This window comes from Notechis scutatus, chromosome Z, assembly GCF_049901735.1.
Source record: "Notechis scutatus isolate UNSWTSFEM ecotype Mainland chromosome Z, rNotScu1.2, whole genome shotgun sequence".
Classification (NCBI taxonomy): Eukaryota; Metazoa; Chordata; class Lepidosauria; order Squamata; family Elapidae; genus Notechis; species Notechis scutatus.
The window spans coordinates 1,354,580-1,371,100 of record NC_142025.1 but is presented as its reverse complement, the minus strand read 5'-3'; the positions used below and the strand labels follow the sequence as shown (position 1 = coordinate 1,371,100).

Below are 16,521 nucleotides of genomic sequence, written 5' to 3'. Positions count from 1 at the left end.
ATTCTCCACCTCAACACACACACACACACACACACAACCCCTCTTGCCTACACACACACAAAAGCACACACACACCCCATACCATGCAAACTTCAGCAAGGCTGATCTTAAAGTCCCCCTCCTGTTGGCATCCTGCAACGAGCCCCGTAACTCAGTTTTAAGAGCAGGAGGGGGGGATGAATGCAATGTGGGGAGGGGGAAAACAGTTCCCCCTTTCCCTTTCCCAGCCAGCAGAAGCCCTCGTCTCTATTGTTCAGCCTCTTTTTCAGACAAAAACAACCCCAGCCGTCCTCCTGTCTGTTTACAAAATTCTCGAGCCAAACCCGCTCCGCTTTGCTTGGGAAGAAATAAAAACACACTGGACAACGTACTGTCATAGGGTCTCTCTCCTGGCCAGGAAGATGGAGTGCCGAGGATGCCTGGAAAAGCCTGTTTGGCCAGCCCTGGAGAACTTCTGCCTGCTTCCACAGAAGGGACGGCCTCGCTAAGTTGGGCACAGCCCCCTTTGACGGCGGCCACCTCTTCTCCTTTTTTCCGATCGCTCGTCTCGGGAATCAGTGCCAGTTTAGGGTGGAAGGAACCTGGGCTGCCCAGTTCTCTCTTGACGGCGGCGTCACTGCCGCTGCCGTCCATCTGCCGGTCCCTCTTCTTCTCCTCCTCCTCCTCCTCCTCCTCCGTGGGGAGGAGAGGCTCCTTCAGGATGGGGCAGAGGGGGGCAGCATTGTCCTGACCGGACGGTGGGCAGAGGCCTGCTCTTCGGAGACAGTGGCCGATCTTTTCATCGGGCGCTTGGTTTGCGAGGCGTGACGCTCTGAGAAAGGATGCTTGGCGGGGACTCTCGGTCAGGGAGGGTGACCAGCTCGGGGTATTTGTCTACCAGGTTGAAGGCAGGGGGGACGGACAAGTGGGAGCACTCCGACATAGCGCGCCGCATCGCCTTCCGCTGGGTGCCCCCCCGACTGAGAAAGCTGCTCTCGGGGGCTGAGTCCAGCTTCTCTTCCAGCTCAGCCAGAAACCTCTCCTCTTCTGTCTCGGGGACAGTGCCGAATGAGCTGCTGCCCTTCCCGTCATCCTGAGCCAGCTCGATCATGGTCGTTGGCGGCCCCAGCTTCGACGCAGAGCCGAAACCGCTTAGGAGCGAACTGTCCTTGAGGAGGTCCACGGGACTGTGGACAAGGGCTCCGTTCTTTGGCCCGGCGGCTTCAGACAAGACTGAGTCGAAAGTGGGGGCCCACGCCCGGATCTCTGTTTCCATCAGGTGATTCGAGAGGTCTTTCGGGGTCTCCGGACGGCCTTTGGCATCAACCTCTCCCGACTTTGACCCAGCTGCCTTCTCCCGATCCGTGATCCCTCTATTAGGTTCTAAGACCGGAGATCCCCTCAGGCATCCAGCCGGCTCGGTCTGCAAGCCGGCCGAACCGAGGATGCCTGGACTCTCTCCGAAATGGCTCTTCTCGGACCCCGGCGCCCACTTCTCAAGGTGACCCGAGGCTGGCTGGTAAGGCTTGCTCGGCGCCTCAGTTTCCCTTTGGTCCTTCGAGGCAGCCTTGAGGTCTTTCTCCAGCTTCCCTTCGAAGAAGCAGAGCTTGTCCTCGTCGGTGAAGCCGCTGCTTTTCCCCAGCCCATCTGGACGTGGCGGGTGGACATGGAGCCCGATCTCACTCAGCTTACCTTCCGTTCGCTGCCACTGGCGGCAGCGCCAAATTCCTTCGGTGTGCCCATGCAGGCAAAGGGGTCTGAAAAGCCGTCGGGTTGGGGGTTTTGCACAGCTGGCTGTATTCGGCAAGGGGCGCGGGGGCTGGTTGGAGAGCGACATCGCTGCCTGCCTGCTCGCCAGCTGCTTCTCCCCCGTCTCCGAGCCAGAACACCACCCAGCCGGGCTGGCGGGCACCGTGATGTGGTGACGACACGCCAGGCCCCCTGCGGTCGCTAGTTTGCAGTGAGAACAATCCTTCATACCATCGGTGCGGTTGTTTGAAACAAGCATTTGCCCAAAACAAGCATTTAAAAACTCAAGTGTGAGTGTGTGTGGGGGGGGAAACGGTGCATGGCAAAGGGCTTTTATCTTTTAAATTAGGTTAAGGAGGGGAGGACGAAGGCGGGTTTTTTAATGCCTCAGGTACACACGACTTGAAATCTCTGCTTTCCTTTTTTCCTTCCAGCCCAAGGACCTCCCAATCCCCGCTTTTCTTTTAATGTGTGTGCAAGCACGAACAAAAGACGCCATTCACGGAGGGGGAAAAAACAACAGCAGTTCAAAGGAAACGGGTGTCCGAGCATGCCGTTAAATGAAGATTTCAACCCGTGACGTTAACAGAAACAAGCCCCATTGAAAGAGGGTTGTGTTTTGCTGGGGCAGCTGTGAGCGGACCTGGCCAGCCGGCGCAAAACAAATAACCCGCAACAACAACTGAGGCACAAAGCTTTGTGCAAAAGGGGGAGAATCTCCAGAAGGGAAGGACGGAGTCGGGGACAGATGGTGCCGGCATGCGTCTTTCCGCTATGACAGCGGAGCTGCACATATGGGGGAGGGAACCTTGCCCAGACCCCCCGCGAGCATCTTCAGAGTGACGGGGAGGGGATGCAGCCGGTCCTCAACTTACTACCATTTGTTTAGTGACTGTTCCGACTTCAAACAGCCCTGAAATGAGCCAATTAGGACCAGTCCTCGCCCTTACGACCATTGTAATGCGATCAAAATTCCAGTGCTTGGCAAACAGGCTCTGTGTCTGCAAGCGCTGCCGCATCCTTGGGGCTCACGCAATTCTCGGCTGTGACCTTCTCAAAGTTGAGAAGGGAATCCCGACTCCCTTAATGACCGCGCCATCCACTTAACGACCGTGGGAAATTTGATTGGCTCAACGAGAATGGCAAAGCGAAGGCCATGAAATCAGGGGTGGCTCTCCTTAACAACCTTCAGGCTTCGCGAGGAAAACTCTAGCTTCTACGGCAGTCGTAAGCTGAAGAATCCCTGGAAGAGGGACGCTAATGCTTTCACGCAGGTTTCAATTCGGGGTCAAGACGCAGATAGTCCTCAACTTACAATCATTCCTGTACGACGGCGCTGAAAAAATGGACTTGTGACAGCTTCTCACTTACGAGCATTGCAGCGTTCTCATGGTCACGTGATCAAAATTCAGATTCACGTTTATGACGGACGTGGGGTCCTGGGGTCAAATAGTCCCCTTGTGCAACCTTCAGACAGGCGAAGTCCATGGGGGAAGCCCGATTCACTTAACGATCTTAACTGCAGTGATTCGCAAGAGATACCCTGCTGGGTGGGGCGAGGGGACACGTCTGATTCGCTTAACATCCACCAGAGTCACTGAAGCCCCCCCCACCCCCCGCAACAGCACTTAACAACCATGGGGCAATAAAGGTCATAAAATCGGGGGTAGCTTGCTTAATGACAACAATTCTGCACTCTTGGCTGGGGAAGCCAAATTCGCTTAATGGTCGGCCTGGTTTGTTGAACCGCCGCAGGGGTTCATTTCACAGCGATGGCCAAAAATTTGGGTGCGACTCACTTCATAACGGACTCACTTAGCAACGGAAACTCTTCAGGATATTAGGGGTGGCTTTGGAGCAGCTGAACTCATCCTGGCCTGAGAAAAACGCAAATATCTTCAACTGGAAGGTGACAGGATGGCCCACAATTCTCCACCCAGTGGTCCTCGACTTATGATTGTTTGCTTAAGGACTGTCGGATGCCCTGATAAAAAAGAGATTTATGGCCGACCCTCACACTTATGACCGTCGCAAAAAATCCCAAGCTGAATGATCAAAACTGGCAACTGGGATGTACTTGTCCCGTGTTAGTCTTTGACTTACAACCGTTCGTTTAGCGACGGCTCCAAGCTGCAACCCGCACGACACGAAGAACTCGATAAACCGCACTCCTCGCACTTATGACCGTCATGACCATCGCCCCTGGGGGTGGGTGGGCGGGGTCAGGCAATCAAAAATATCCGACGGCTTAACGACTGGCTCCAGGAGTCACATAACTACTATGACCGACAGCCATAAATCAATGGGAGAAGCTGGCCAAAAATTGGTTGCGACTCACTTAATAACCATCTTGCTTAGCGACTGGCCTCTGTCATGATAAGTCGAGGACCGTTTGCAATTGGTTGTATATCACCACCTGCCTCCTGAGTTTCCACACACACACCCCGGACCCCTTTATAATAACCGCCCCCCCCTTTCTTGTGACAGCAAATCTTCCCTTTGTCTCCTGGCCAGGCGCCACCAACATCAGGCGCGCCATGCGCCTGGATTTAACTGCTTTTGAAGCCAGAAAGCACAGCTCAACAATATGGGTTCGGGCGGGGGGGAGAGGGAGGAGGTTCTTGCCCTTGGGAGTGCAGCAACACACACACACAGACACACACAGACACAAAACCATGCCTGCCGCACTCACAACGCCTGGCGGTTCATTTTAGCAAGGAGCTATTTTTATCCCACCAATGTGGAAACGCAGCCAGCCGCGGGAGAGATAGCACACGTGCCAAGCGAGTGCTTGAAGAGACAGAGAGGGATGAGAGAGAAAGCGAGGGATGAGGCAGAGAAATGAGAGAGAAGAGAAAGAGAGAGAGAGATGAGAGAAAGAGAGAGAAGAGAGAGATGGAAAGAGAGAGAACTTCGGAAGTGTGGAGTTGTGTAGTCCTTTACACACAATATACACACACACTGGCGTTCCCACCCAGCTCAGGGGTGGGATTCAGCTGGTTTGGGCCAGTTCAGGCGAACTGGTTGTGAATTTGACATCCAGTCTGGCGAACTGGTAGCTCCGAAGACCAGCTGGCCCCGCCCTGCCCGGCCCTGCCCGGAACTCCCCATGCACCTGGTTCAGACTCCCAGGTAAGCGCAGGAAGGCTTGCTAAGCCCAAAATGGGGCATACAGGGGAGCGCGGTGAAAGAAAGAAAGAAAGAAAGAAAGAAAGAAAGAAAGAAAGAAAGAAAGAAAGAAAGAAAGAAAGAAAGAAAGAAAGAAAGAAAGAAAGAAAGAAAGAAAGAAAGAAAGAAAGAAAGAAAGAAAGGAGGGAGGGAGGAGGAGGGAGGGAGGGAGGGAGGGAGGGAGGGAGGGAGGGAGGGAGGAAGGAAGGAAGGAAGGAAGGAAGGAAGGAAGGAAAGAAAGGAATGGGAGAAAGAAAAAGAAAGAAAGAGGGAGGCAAGGGAGAAAGAATAGAATAGAATAGAATAGAATAGAATAGAATAGAATAGAATAGAATAGAATAGAATAGAATTCTTTATTTGTCTTGGTGCAAATGCCCTCAGTGCACATAAAAAGAAAATATACATTCGTCAAGAGTCAAAAATCATCAGGTCCAACACTTAATGATGGTCATAGGGTACAATAAGCAATCAAATCATTCTAGGAAACCGTCAATATAAAAAGAAAGAAAGAAAGAAAGAAAGAAAGAAAGAAAGAAAGAAAGAAAGAAAGAAAGAAAGAAAGAAAGAAAGAAAGAAAGAAAGAAAGAAAGAAAGAAAGAAAGAGAGAGGGAGGGAAGGAAGGGAGAAAGAAAGAAAGGGAGGGAAGGGAAAGTGAATGAGATATGGATGGATAGAGGGAAGTAGGGAAGGGGGCAGAGAAAAAGGAGAGGAAGGAAGGACCACAAACTCTGGCTCTAGATGCAGCTTCAGAGGATACTTTGAATCAGCACAGCAATCCAGGGCTGAAAGGGACCTTGGAGGTCATCTAGTCCAACCCCTGCTCTAAGAGCATCATTAAGCGTCTGAATTTTGACGGTGGTATAGGTGTGAGGACCGCTCCGAAGTCCTTTGGCTCAGGGCCATTGCGACTTGGAGCAGTCGCTAAACACACGGTCCTAAGTCGAGGACCTATGTATGCAAAGGGACGGTCACGTGACCGTCCTAGCGAATACACGCAGTAGCTGGTTTTGATCATGTAACTTGGGATTTTGGCATCGGTCGTAAATCTATGGACTGGCCGTCAATCTTGCATGGGGATTGGACTAGAAGACCTCCAAGGTCCCTTCTATTCTATTCTATTCTATTCTATTCTATTCCATTCCATCCCGTATATTCTATTCTATTCTATTCTGTTCTGTTCTGTTCTATTCCATTCCTATATTCTATTCTATTCTATTCTATTCTATTCTATTCTATTCTATTCTATTCCTTTTCTATATTCTATTCTATTCTATTCCTATAATTTATTTCTATTCTATTCTATTCCTTTTCTATATTCTATTCTATTCTATTCTATTCTATTCTATAATCTATTCTATTCTATTCCTTTTCTATATTCTATTCTATTCTATTCTATTCTATTCTATTCTATAATCTATTCTATTCTATTCCTTTTCTATATTCTATTCTATTCTATTATATTATATTCTATAATCTATTCTATTCTATTCTATTCCTTTTCCATATTCTATTCTATTCTATTCTATTTCTATTCTTTTCCTATTCTACTTCTATTCTACTTCTATTTCTTATTCTGTTCTGTTCTATTCTATTCCTTTTCTATTTCTTTCTATTTCTATTCTATTTCTATTCTACTTCTATTTCTTATTCTATTAAATGTATTCTTTATTTATCCTGATTTGTGATTAATTTTAAATAAAGTGGTGAACATTCCTCCTTCTTCCTTCCTTCTCTTTTGCCTGTAACCAGCAACCCTGCAAGGTGGGCTGGGCTGAGAGAGCGCGACTCACCCAGTTACCAAGATGGCTTTCATGGCTTATGTAGAACTAGAACTCCCCGACTCCTAGTGAGTGGCCCAAAGTCACCCAACCGGCTTTTGTGCCTAAGGTGGGACTAGAACTCCCCGTCTCCTGGTGATTGGGCCAAAGTCACCCAGTCAACTTTCATCCCCTAAGGCCAAAACTAGAATTCCCCATCGCCCAGTTTCTAGCTGGATAGCCTGAATAACAGCTCGACCCAAAAAACGACGCCCGAAAATCCCGGAGAACTTTGAAGGCCTTCCCAAGAGTTTGTGAACCCCTGCTCTGTACAGGTCTTCTGGGCTGAGGATAATGGGCTTTGTGGCAGCGATGGACCTCAAACCCACCCGCTGCTTCAACGCTCCGCACTTTCCCTGTTGCATGTCGTCGCTTCCTACCCACAGATGCTTTGCCAAGTTGGTCTATTTTGGTCCCCGCTCTTCACAGCGAAGACGGATTTCTGTGCAACGCGCGCTTGCACGCACACACACACACACACAAACACACACACACACACAGAGCAGCCAAGGGCCTCTGGGCACCCATTGCCAAGACAACCACCCCTTGGAGGGAGGTGGGAAAAAGGATCCCTGGTGGATCCATGACAAGCCACGTGAGATGAGGTGGACACACACACACACACCAACCAGAAAGAAAGTAAAATTTTCCGGGCGGGTGGGGGGAGAGTTGGCATTGTGGGTCTCGGGCTTCACAACCACATCCAAGAACCTTGGACAATCCTCATAGGCGGGGGGTGAGGAGGAGGAGATCACCTGTACCATCTGGGCCTGGTTGCGGGGGGAAGGAGGTGGTTTCAGGTGGGAGAAGATGCTTTCCTCCTCCCCCTTCCCAGAGAAAGGTCCCGTTTGGAGATGGAAGGGGAGTGGACTTCGAGTCCCACAATCCCCCAGCCACCATGCTTTAAGCTACATGGACTTCAACTCCCATAATCCCCGGCCACCATGCTTTAATATGGGATGGACTTCAACTCCCAGAATCCCCCAGCCACCAAGCTTTAAACTACATGAACCTCGACTCCCAGAATCCCCCAGCCAGCCAGGTTTAAGAATGATGGACTTCAACTCCCAGAATCCCCCAGCCACCAAGCTTTAAACTACATGAACCTCGACTCCCAGAATCCCCAGCCAGCCAGGTTTAAGAATGATGGACTTCAACTCCCAGAATCCCCCAGCCACCAAGCTTTAAGCTACATGAACCTCGACTCCCAGAATCCCCCAGCCAGCCAGAGTTTAAGAATGATGGACTTCAACTCCCAGAATCCCCAGCCACCAAGCTTTAAGCTACATGGACTTCGACTCCCAGAATCCCCCAGCCAGCCAGGTTTAAGAATGATGGACTTCAACTCCCAGAATCCCCCAGCCACCAAGCTTTAAGCTACATGGACTTCGACTCCCAGAATCCCCAGCCAGCCAGGTTTAAGAATGATGGACTTCAACTCCCAGAATCCCCAGCCACCAAGCTTTAAGCTACATGGACTTCGACTCCCAGAATCCCCCAGTCGGCATGCTTTAAGGTTGATGGACTTCAACTCCCAGAATCCCCCTGCCAGCAGGGAATTCTGGGCGTGGAAGCCCCAAAATCCAAATTGTGCGTATCGTGTGACCCAGAGCCCCAGCCATCTCCGCTCCCTCACCAGGTCCAAACTGGGAGCTGGAACCAGTTTAACCAGTAGAACCCAACCCCACAACACCCTCTTCAGCTTCTTCTCTGAATGTGCTCAACCACAGGCAGTCCTCGACTTGTAACAGTTTACTTAGTGACCGAAGCAGCAACTGGGTCACTGAGAAAAGGGACAGTGGTCCGTTTTTCACACTTACGACCGGCTGCAACCTCTCCGTGGGAGAGGGGGGATGTCACATGATCAGAATTCAGACTGTTTCGCAACAGTCTCGTGTTTATGACGGTCAGCAGTAAGTTGTGACCGTCCGACCAGCCAAGTCGGATTCGCTTCATGATCTTGGTGACTTGCTGAAGGACCGCAGGGATTCCCTTAACAATGGGGGCAAGAGAGAGGTCATCCAATGGGGCTCACGGATATCTCGCTTAGTGGCAGAGATTGTGGTCATAAGCCGAGGACTGCCTGTAGGACAGCGTGCAAGGAAACAAGGACGGTGCGTTTTTGAACCCCTTTGCATTCCACGTCGTTTGTTGCGGTGGCTTTTCTTTTATTTTTGACATCTTCCTTCCCCATGCACACAAAAACTCACACAGACTCACAACTCCAAGGAGCAAATTTCATGCAGAAAACACAATTGCCCCTCTCACAAAAGACAACAACTTTGGGGAGCTGCAACCTATGTCAAAGATGCGACAGGGTTCCCGCAAGTTTCTTCCATGCAAAGCTCATTGTTAAAGGGGAGAGGGGCCGGTTGAATGGTTTACCCCAGGGGTCGGCAACCTGCAGCTCTGGAGCCACGTGCGGCTCCGGAGCCACATGCAGCACTTTTGGCCTTCTGCTGCGGCTCCCTGTCGACTGATCCCACCACTGGCTGGCCCCGCCCTCCCCGTCATTCCTCGCCTGGCCTAAGAAGCTTAAGGGTGATGGCGGGGGTTGGAGACTCGGTCCATATTCCAGAGCAGGGTAGGTCTTACTTTTGGGGAATCAAGATAGATTCGAAGTTACGTTGCTAACAGTCAACGGTGGAACCAAATTTTGCTCCAGGGTGTTGGACCGCCAAGATTTCCACTGAGTGGGAAAGTGGCCTACAACCTCAGAAGGTTCTCAAGAGGTTCCATAGCTAAATAGTTGTGGTCTACAGCCCCACCAGAGCCTTCCAACTCCACAGGTTCCTTCCCTCGAGGAGCGTTAGTGACCACAAAACAGACACACACACAACACAAGGCTCCAAAGCACAACACAGACAGAAGAAGCTTGAGTGGGTCCCGGCGGACCGAGGTCAGTTCCAGAACTGGTTAGCATGGTGACGCCAAGCAAGCTGGGTTTCTCGCCAAAGACAGCCCCCATGACGCGGTTCATGCCAACCAGGTTAGGTGCTCGTGCCAACGCGAGTAAACATGGGAGCATGTTCTCAGACAATGCCAAGCTGGATGGAGAAGGCTGGGGAGGCCATAACCGCAAGCACACACACACACACACACCTTTGTCTCGCCTGTGGAGGCCATCAGGTCTGGGAGGTCTTCTTCTGCCTAGGTCCGGAGCTCCATCCTTTGGGGAAGGGACAGATGGAGGAGGAAGAGGAAGCCCTCTTGACTTGGTGGGTCTCATGTAGCCTTTCATTGGTGGTGGAGCTTTGGCCCGGCTTGCTTTCTCGGTCTCGCCTGTGGGCCTGTGGCCATCATGATCAGCGACAGCCGGAGAAATTGACGCTTCTGGTTCTCGGGCTGCCGATCTCAAGTTCGGCGCATCCTGGGCTTTTCCAAGTTGTCCCGTCTCCTCCTTGCTGGCTGGTTGGAGGAGAGGACCTCCCTTGGCCAGGTTCTTGTCGTCCGACACCAGATGATCGGAAGCGAGCCCACTTCCTCCCACTTCCTCCAGAAGGACGTCCTCCAGGACCTTATCTGTCCTTGTCTGACTTCCTAAACGGTCCGGATGCTCAGAAGGCCTTGCTTCATCTTCTCGTCTATCTTCTGCTAACACTCCTGGCTCAGAAGTTCCACCACCATGGAAGACAGTCATTACAGTCTGAGGAGCTGACACTTCCTCCTTGGATTCCTTAAGAGTTTGGGTTTCCATAGGGAGGTCACTGCCTTCTCCAACCCAACCTCTTCCTTCAGCCACCAGCCCAGGAGCCGTCTCTAGCTTCTCCACCGCCATTTCTGGTGAACCAAGTCCATAGCTTTTGTCTCCAAGGTACGTTCCTCCGCTTTGCTCCTCCGTTTTGAAAAGACGGTCTGCCGGGGTACGCTTGTTCTTCTTCCTCTTCTCCCGGATGTCATCCCCAGCTTTCACGACCAGGGAAGCTTCTGCCTCTTGACCGTCAAGTTTGGCCAAGTCCTCTTGGAGCTCCTCCAGGATCTTCTGATCCCCTGGCTTGGTGGCTTGTAGGAATTCGGGAAGAAAATGGCTCCTGGCTTGGCTCGCCAGCCAACTTGGGGAAGTGAGCTTCTAAAAACGGGCAGGTGGGACCTCCAGTTTTGGACGTGGCTTCCTCAAGAGGTCCAGCTGGGTCAAAGACATTTGTGAGGTCCTCTTCCCAATGCAGCGGACGGCCAGGAGGGAAGCTTTTGATGTTCCTGTTTTCATCGACGACCTCTGCTTCTCCTATGTTGAAGCTCAATCCACCAAGCCTCTGAGGTTCTTCTTCATGGCTGACCTCTTCCTTAGTTGGTTGGGCAACCACAGGTTCCTGAGGGATATTCTTGCTTTTCTTCTCGCCACTCTTCTTCTTTTCAGGTTTCACAAGTGGGGGTTGAAGATCTGGAAGATCAGGGACCCCATCTTTTTTGGTCTTCATCTTTCTCTCACCTTCTTCTATGACTGTCCCGGTATCCAACTTGCCCAGCAAATGGACGGATGGTTCCAAAGTACGCACATCTTGTCTACTCTTTCCTTTCTCTTGTCCTCCAAAAGTGTCATCAACGAAGAGCTTGGCAGGAACCTGGCCTGTAGGTTCTGGATGCTTGAGATGTTCCGACCTCTCTTTCCTGGTGCCATCAAAGGCGGGGACCTCCTCCATCTTAACTCCTTGGCGGTGTTCACCAGAAGGTTCTGCCTTCATCTCCAAGACTTTAGGAACTTGAAGACTTTGACCATTGGTCTCCTGTTTCTTCACTTCTTCCAGGACTTGAGGGAGGACAGAATGTGGCTTGGGTGGACCTTCTCCAACTTGATCTCGGCTGGCTTCCTGCTCCTTAGATGGTGTTTCTTTGATTTTATGGAGTTCTTCTGTCTTAGGAGCGCTGACTTTCTCCTTCAAGATGGACAGCTGCCCAAAGCCAACCTTCTTCTCCTCTTTTCCTCCCGTCGTTCCTGGCGGTTTTTCAGCAGGGATTTGGAGGGTGCCGGGAAGTTCTAGCCCTTGGCTCTTCTTCTCAGGAGAACCTTTGTTAACTAAATCATTGTTCTTTGAAGACACCGTCCCATCCAACGTCTTCTCCAGGCCCAGTGGGGGTTCCCTGGAGGGACCTTTGTGAGATGTCTTGCTTTTCCCATCGCTGCTTCTCTTCTTGGGTTTGTTGGTGGCACACACAAAGGCGGGGTCTCCTCCAGGGGAGCTTGCCAAGGGGGGTCCCTTGTTTTGATTTGGCCCGCCTGTTTCCTGGCCTTGGACCGTCGACTCCAAGAGAAGCTGGCCTTCTGTCTGCTTTCCAGGGACCTCCAAGATAAAGGGATATGCTGATGGAGGAAGGTCAACCCTTTGACCAGGTCCAGTTGGAGAACTTCCAGGGTTTTCACTCAAGGTGACAGACGGTGGGCTTGATTGCTTCACACCGTCTGTAGTGCTGTCCAACTGTTGGCTTGTAGCTAAGACGTTCATCCCTTCTTTCGGTTCATCTGGTCTCTGTTGGGTTTGGTCAAACATCTCATGAACTTCTGTGGTAGAGACAAATGGTTGCCTGAAGGAGCTCCTGTCCTCAGCTCTTCTGCTCTTCCCCATGCTAGATCTCTTCTTCGGCTTCTCTCTCACTCCTGGAGAGGTGGAAAAAGTCTCTTCAGGGGTCCTGGTTGTCCAACCAATTTCGCCCAGGCCCTCAATGTCTACCGCCGTTGAAGCTTGGCTCAAGCCAACCTTCTCCTCCAACTCTGGGAGATGCTTTCCTTTCCTGCTTTTCCCATCACTGCCCCTCTTCTTGGGTTGGTCGTGTCTCAACCTGAGACTGGTTGGATGTTCTGGAGGGCGGACATCGAGGAGGTCTCCTGTTGGGCTGGTGAAGAACAATGGGCCACCACCAAGAGTATCAGCAGCAAACAAGGGTTGGGCTGGATCTGACTTGGTTTCCACCACGAATGGAGTTTTGGCAGAATGAAAATCAGATCTTCTGCTCCGTGGTCTTTCTTTGAGGGTCCCTGAGACATCTGTGCTTTCTTCTCTGTCTTGAGGAAGAGAAGAAGTCCCTTCTTGGGTTGGCTCGGCTGAAAGAGTCGCAACTTCTTTGACCTCACTGTCCTTCTTGAAGATCTTCTCAAGATCTTTAGGTGCCTCCACCGACTCGCCTTTCCTTTCAAGACTTGGAAAGCCTGGAGCAACCTTCTCATGGGCAACCCCGGGGTCTACAGTCTGGACCTCAGCCTTCTGCCCCACCCCAGCAGAGTTGGTCTCCAAAGTTGAGGCATCGACATTGGAGTTCTTCAGAGTCGGAGACCCCAACGGTACCCTTTTCTCAACGGGACTTAGTTCTCCAGGACCTGGAGGAGAAGTTGGACTTGCCTCCTTCTTCTTCTTCTGCTCCATGTGGTGCTTCGGAAGCCCCTCAGAAAGTTCTCCTTTGGGACTCAGGGGCTGCCATGCCAAGCCGTCGTCCACGGCCAGTTTGACTCGGCTCAATTCTCCCGGGGGGTTGGGGTCCGATGCAAATTTGGAAGATTCTTCCATCTTTGCCGGAGGAAGTGGTGGAAGCTGATGGCTGTCCGGTTGTTGTCCTCCTTTCCCGAGAACTTCGGTGGAGGCCCACAAGGCTGCTTGAGGACTTCCCTGGAGAACGTCTGGAGGTTCGCCAGCAGCCGGAGGGCTCCTTAACTTCTTTGTGTTGTCCTCCCACGTTTCCACGCCACGTGGCTGCTGCCCTTTCTTCTGCTTGGCCTTCTTCTTCTTCTTCTTCAAGGCAGCCGATGAGTCAAGAGGGTCCCATCCCTCCTGCAAGAGCTCCCTTCGACCTTCTGGAACGTCAAAAGCCTGGCCGGCTCCCTTCCTCGGAGATCTCCTGGGACGGGGAGAAGTTCCACCGACGGAGCCAAAGTCGGCCACGAAAAAGGAGTCTCCACTTCTTGGGCTGTGAGTCTTCAAGGTGGGAGAACCTGCCAGTTGATCTTGTGGAACATCTGCCAGAGTCACCTGGACAGGTTTTGCTCTGCCAAACCTGCGGTGGTCACTGGGTTTGGCAGCGTGTATTATTTGGGCGGGAGGTCCACCTGGAATACAGGAAGGTCACTGAAGGATCAGAACCCACCACGAATCAAGAATCACGCTCCCAATACTTAGACTGGATTGGGGGGTTTTGGGGGGGGGAGGGGTTTAAGCTTTGCTGATCCCAGCCTAGATCCCACGTCAAGGATCAGCTTTGCTGAAGAGCTACCACATCTCCCTCAAATCCTCGTCCTCTTCATTGAACGAGCCCATAATCCCTTGCGGGGGTGGCGTCTGGGTAACTGAATGGAGCTTAGCAGAGTGTTTGAATGGCCAGATGCCCTTCCTGTCACCAGAGCGGAGTTTTGTTCAGCAGACATAGCCTCAGTGTGCCCAGAGAGAAAGAAATATCCACTTCTACCTAGGATCGAATTCACAGCCTCCGGATTGTGAGGCAAGAGCCATCGTACCACTCCATCACATCTACCTCAATAAATAATATAACCTTTATTGTCATTTCCCCCGGTGAGTACACTGGCCCACATGAAAGTCTATTGCCTGCTTTCCAAAAATGTATGTATCTAACCATACATGTACATAACTCAGTATGTACATACATATTATTATTATATAATAATATTATATTATATTATGTACATACATGTACATAGCTCAAGGTTAACAGCACCAAAGTTAATTGCAGAAAATGCGACTTCAGCCACAGAGTGGTCAATGTCTGGAATCCTCTACCTGACTCTGTGGTTTCTTCCCCAAATCCCAAAAACTTTAACCTTAGACTGTCTACTATTGACCTCACCCCTTTCCTAAGAGGCCTGTAGGGGGCGTGCATAAGCGCACCAATCGTGCCTACCGTCCCTGTCCTATTGTTTCTTTTTATTTTTCTTATAAGTATCTATCTCACGTATTCAAAACTGTATTTATTCTTATACCTGTATCTTGTAAGCGATTGACAAATCAAATAAATACTTAAAAATAACCTACATATACACTTGCTATAAAAATGCCATATTTTATACATATTAATCACTGTCCATTTTGAATACGTAGCCGAAAGAGGAAACCTCGAAGTTCGCCAGGTTGATGCTATACGGAAGAAAACTGGAACTGAATCTGGATGTTTGGCTTTGGATACCATAGAGCTTCCTCCCAGAAGGTAACAAGGCAAATTGGTCATGGAGGGGATGTGTTGTGTCCCAGACGATCCTACTCAAGGATCACTTATATGCCACGTTTTGGATAGAAGGAAGTGAACTACCAACTACTTTTCCACTGTCCTCACCACTCTCTGTTCAGACTTCCTGTCTGCTCATCATCTCCTTTTAACAACCCCGTAATCCCTTGCGGGGGTGGAGTCTGGGCAACGGAATGGAGTGGAGTGTTCACTGGACGGATGCCCTTCCTGTCACCAATGCAGAGTTATATTCAGAAGATATATTCTCAACATGCCCTAACAGGGATGTTTTTAATCCACTGTTAATGTATTATAATGTGTCAGTACTTTTTTATATACCTATTGTAAATAGTGATGTCTATTGCTGGTCTAAGACTGTAATGAAGTTATATTCTACTCTACTCTACTCCATTCCATTCCACCCCATTCCATTCTATTCTATTCTATTCTATTCTATTCTATTCTATTCTATTCTATTCTATTCTATTCTATTCTATTCTATTCTATTCCATTCTATTCCATTCCATTCCAATCCATTCCATTCCGTATATTCTATTCTAATTCTATTCTATTCCTCTATTTCTATTTCTATTCCTCTATTTCTATTTCTATTTCTATTTCTATTTCTATTTCTATTTCTATTTCTATTTCTATTTCTATTCTATTCTATTCTATTCTATTCTATTCTATTCTATTCTATTCTATTCTATTTCTAATTCTATTCTATTCTATTCTATTCTATTCTATTCTATTCTATTCTATTCTATCCTATCCTATCCTATCCTATCCTATTCCCAACATGCCCAGAGACAGAAATATCCGCTTCTACCTAGGATGAAACTCACAGCCTCCGGATTGTGAGGCCACAGCTCCACTTCTTGGCCACCGCACCCCTCAATGCTTCCCAACCACTGTCCTGTCCCCCCGCTCTCTATTCAGCCTTCCTGTCCGAAGCTGTAACGCTGTCCTCAAGGCTCTCTCTCTCTCTCTCTCTACAGCAGGGGTGTCAAGCTCAATTTCATTGAAGGCTGCCTCAGGGTTGAGTTCGACCTGCGGGGGGGGAGGGTGTGTGTGACCAGCTTGATGTCATTCATCAAAGGCTCCGCTTGCAGCTTGTGACAGCCTCCTGCAGCCCTCCCCAAGTGGAAACGGAGCCTGGGCGGACTGTGGGCGGCCTCCCCAAGCCCCGTTTTCACCGGCAGAGGCGCTGCAGGCTGGTCCTTCACCGTTTCCAGGGCAGGCCTGCGGGCCTCGAGTTTGACACCCCTGCTCTATAGCCGTTCTGTTTGAAGCCGTAACGCTTCAAAACTCCACTGTCCTCACCACTCTCTCTACAGCCGTTCTGTTTGAAGCTGTAATGCTTCCAAGCTCCACTGTCCTCACCACTCTCTCTACAGCCGTTATGTTTGAAGCTGTAATGCTTCCAAACCAGACAGTAATCCAACAGGACGTGCTCCATTGTCCCTCTTTAGCAGGAATGTTAAACACAAGATGGGGTGGGATCCGCTCCACGGGGCATCCTGGAAAATGTAAGGAGCCGGCCTGCATCGCTTCGGCCTGATCTACCCAATGCAGAGAGGAAACATGCCAGGAGTTTGGAGAGTGGTGTCAAGCTGGCCATGCCTACCCACTCGGCCATGCCCCCGGT

General features: G+C 50.4%; 1 protein-coding gene across 1 annotated transcript in view; it reads right to left on the bottom strand.

The window, feature by feature from the left end:
* Positions 1-16,521, bottom strand: part of LOC113427213 (uncharacterized) — a 142,447-nt gene that overhangs the window by 40,052 nt on the left and 85,874 nt on the right. The window contains 2 exon segments of the mRNA XM_087947292.1: positions 9,816-10,738; positions 10,740-13,746. Of these exon segments, the coding sequence (XP_087803418.1) occupies positions 9,816-10,738; positions 10,740-13,746 (3,930 nt within the window).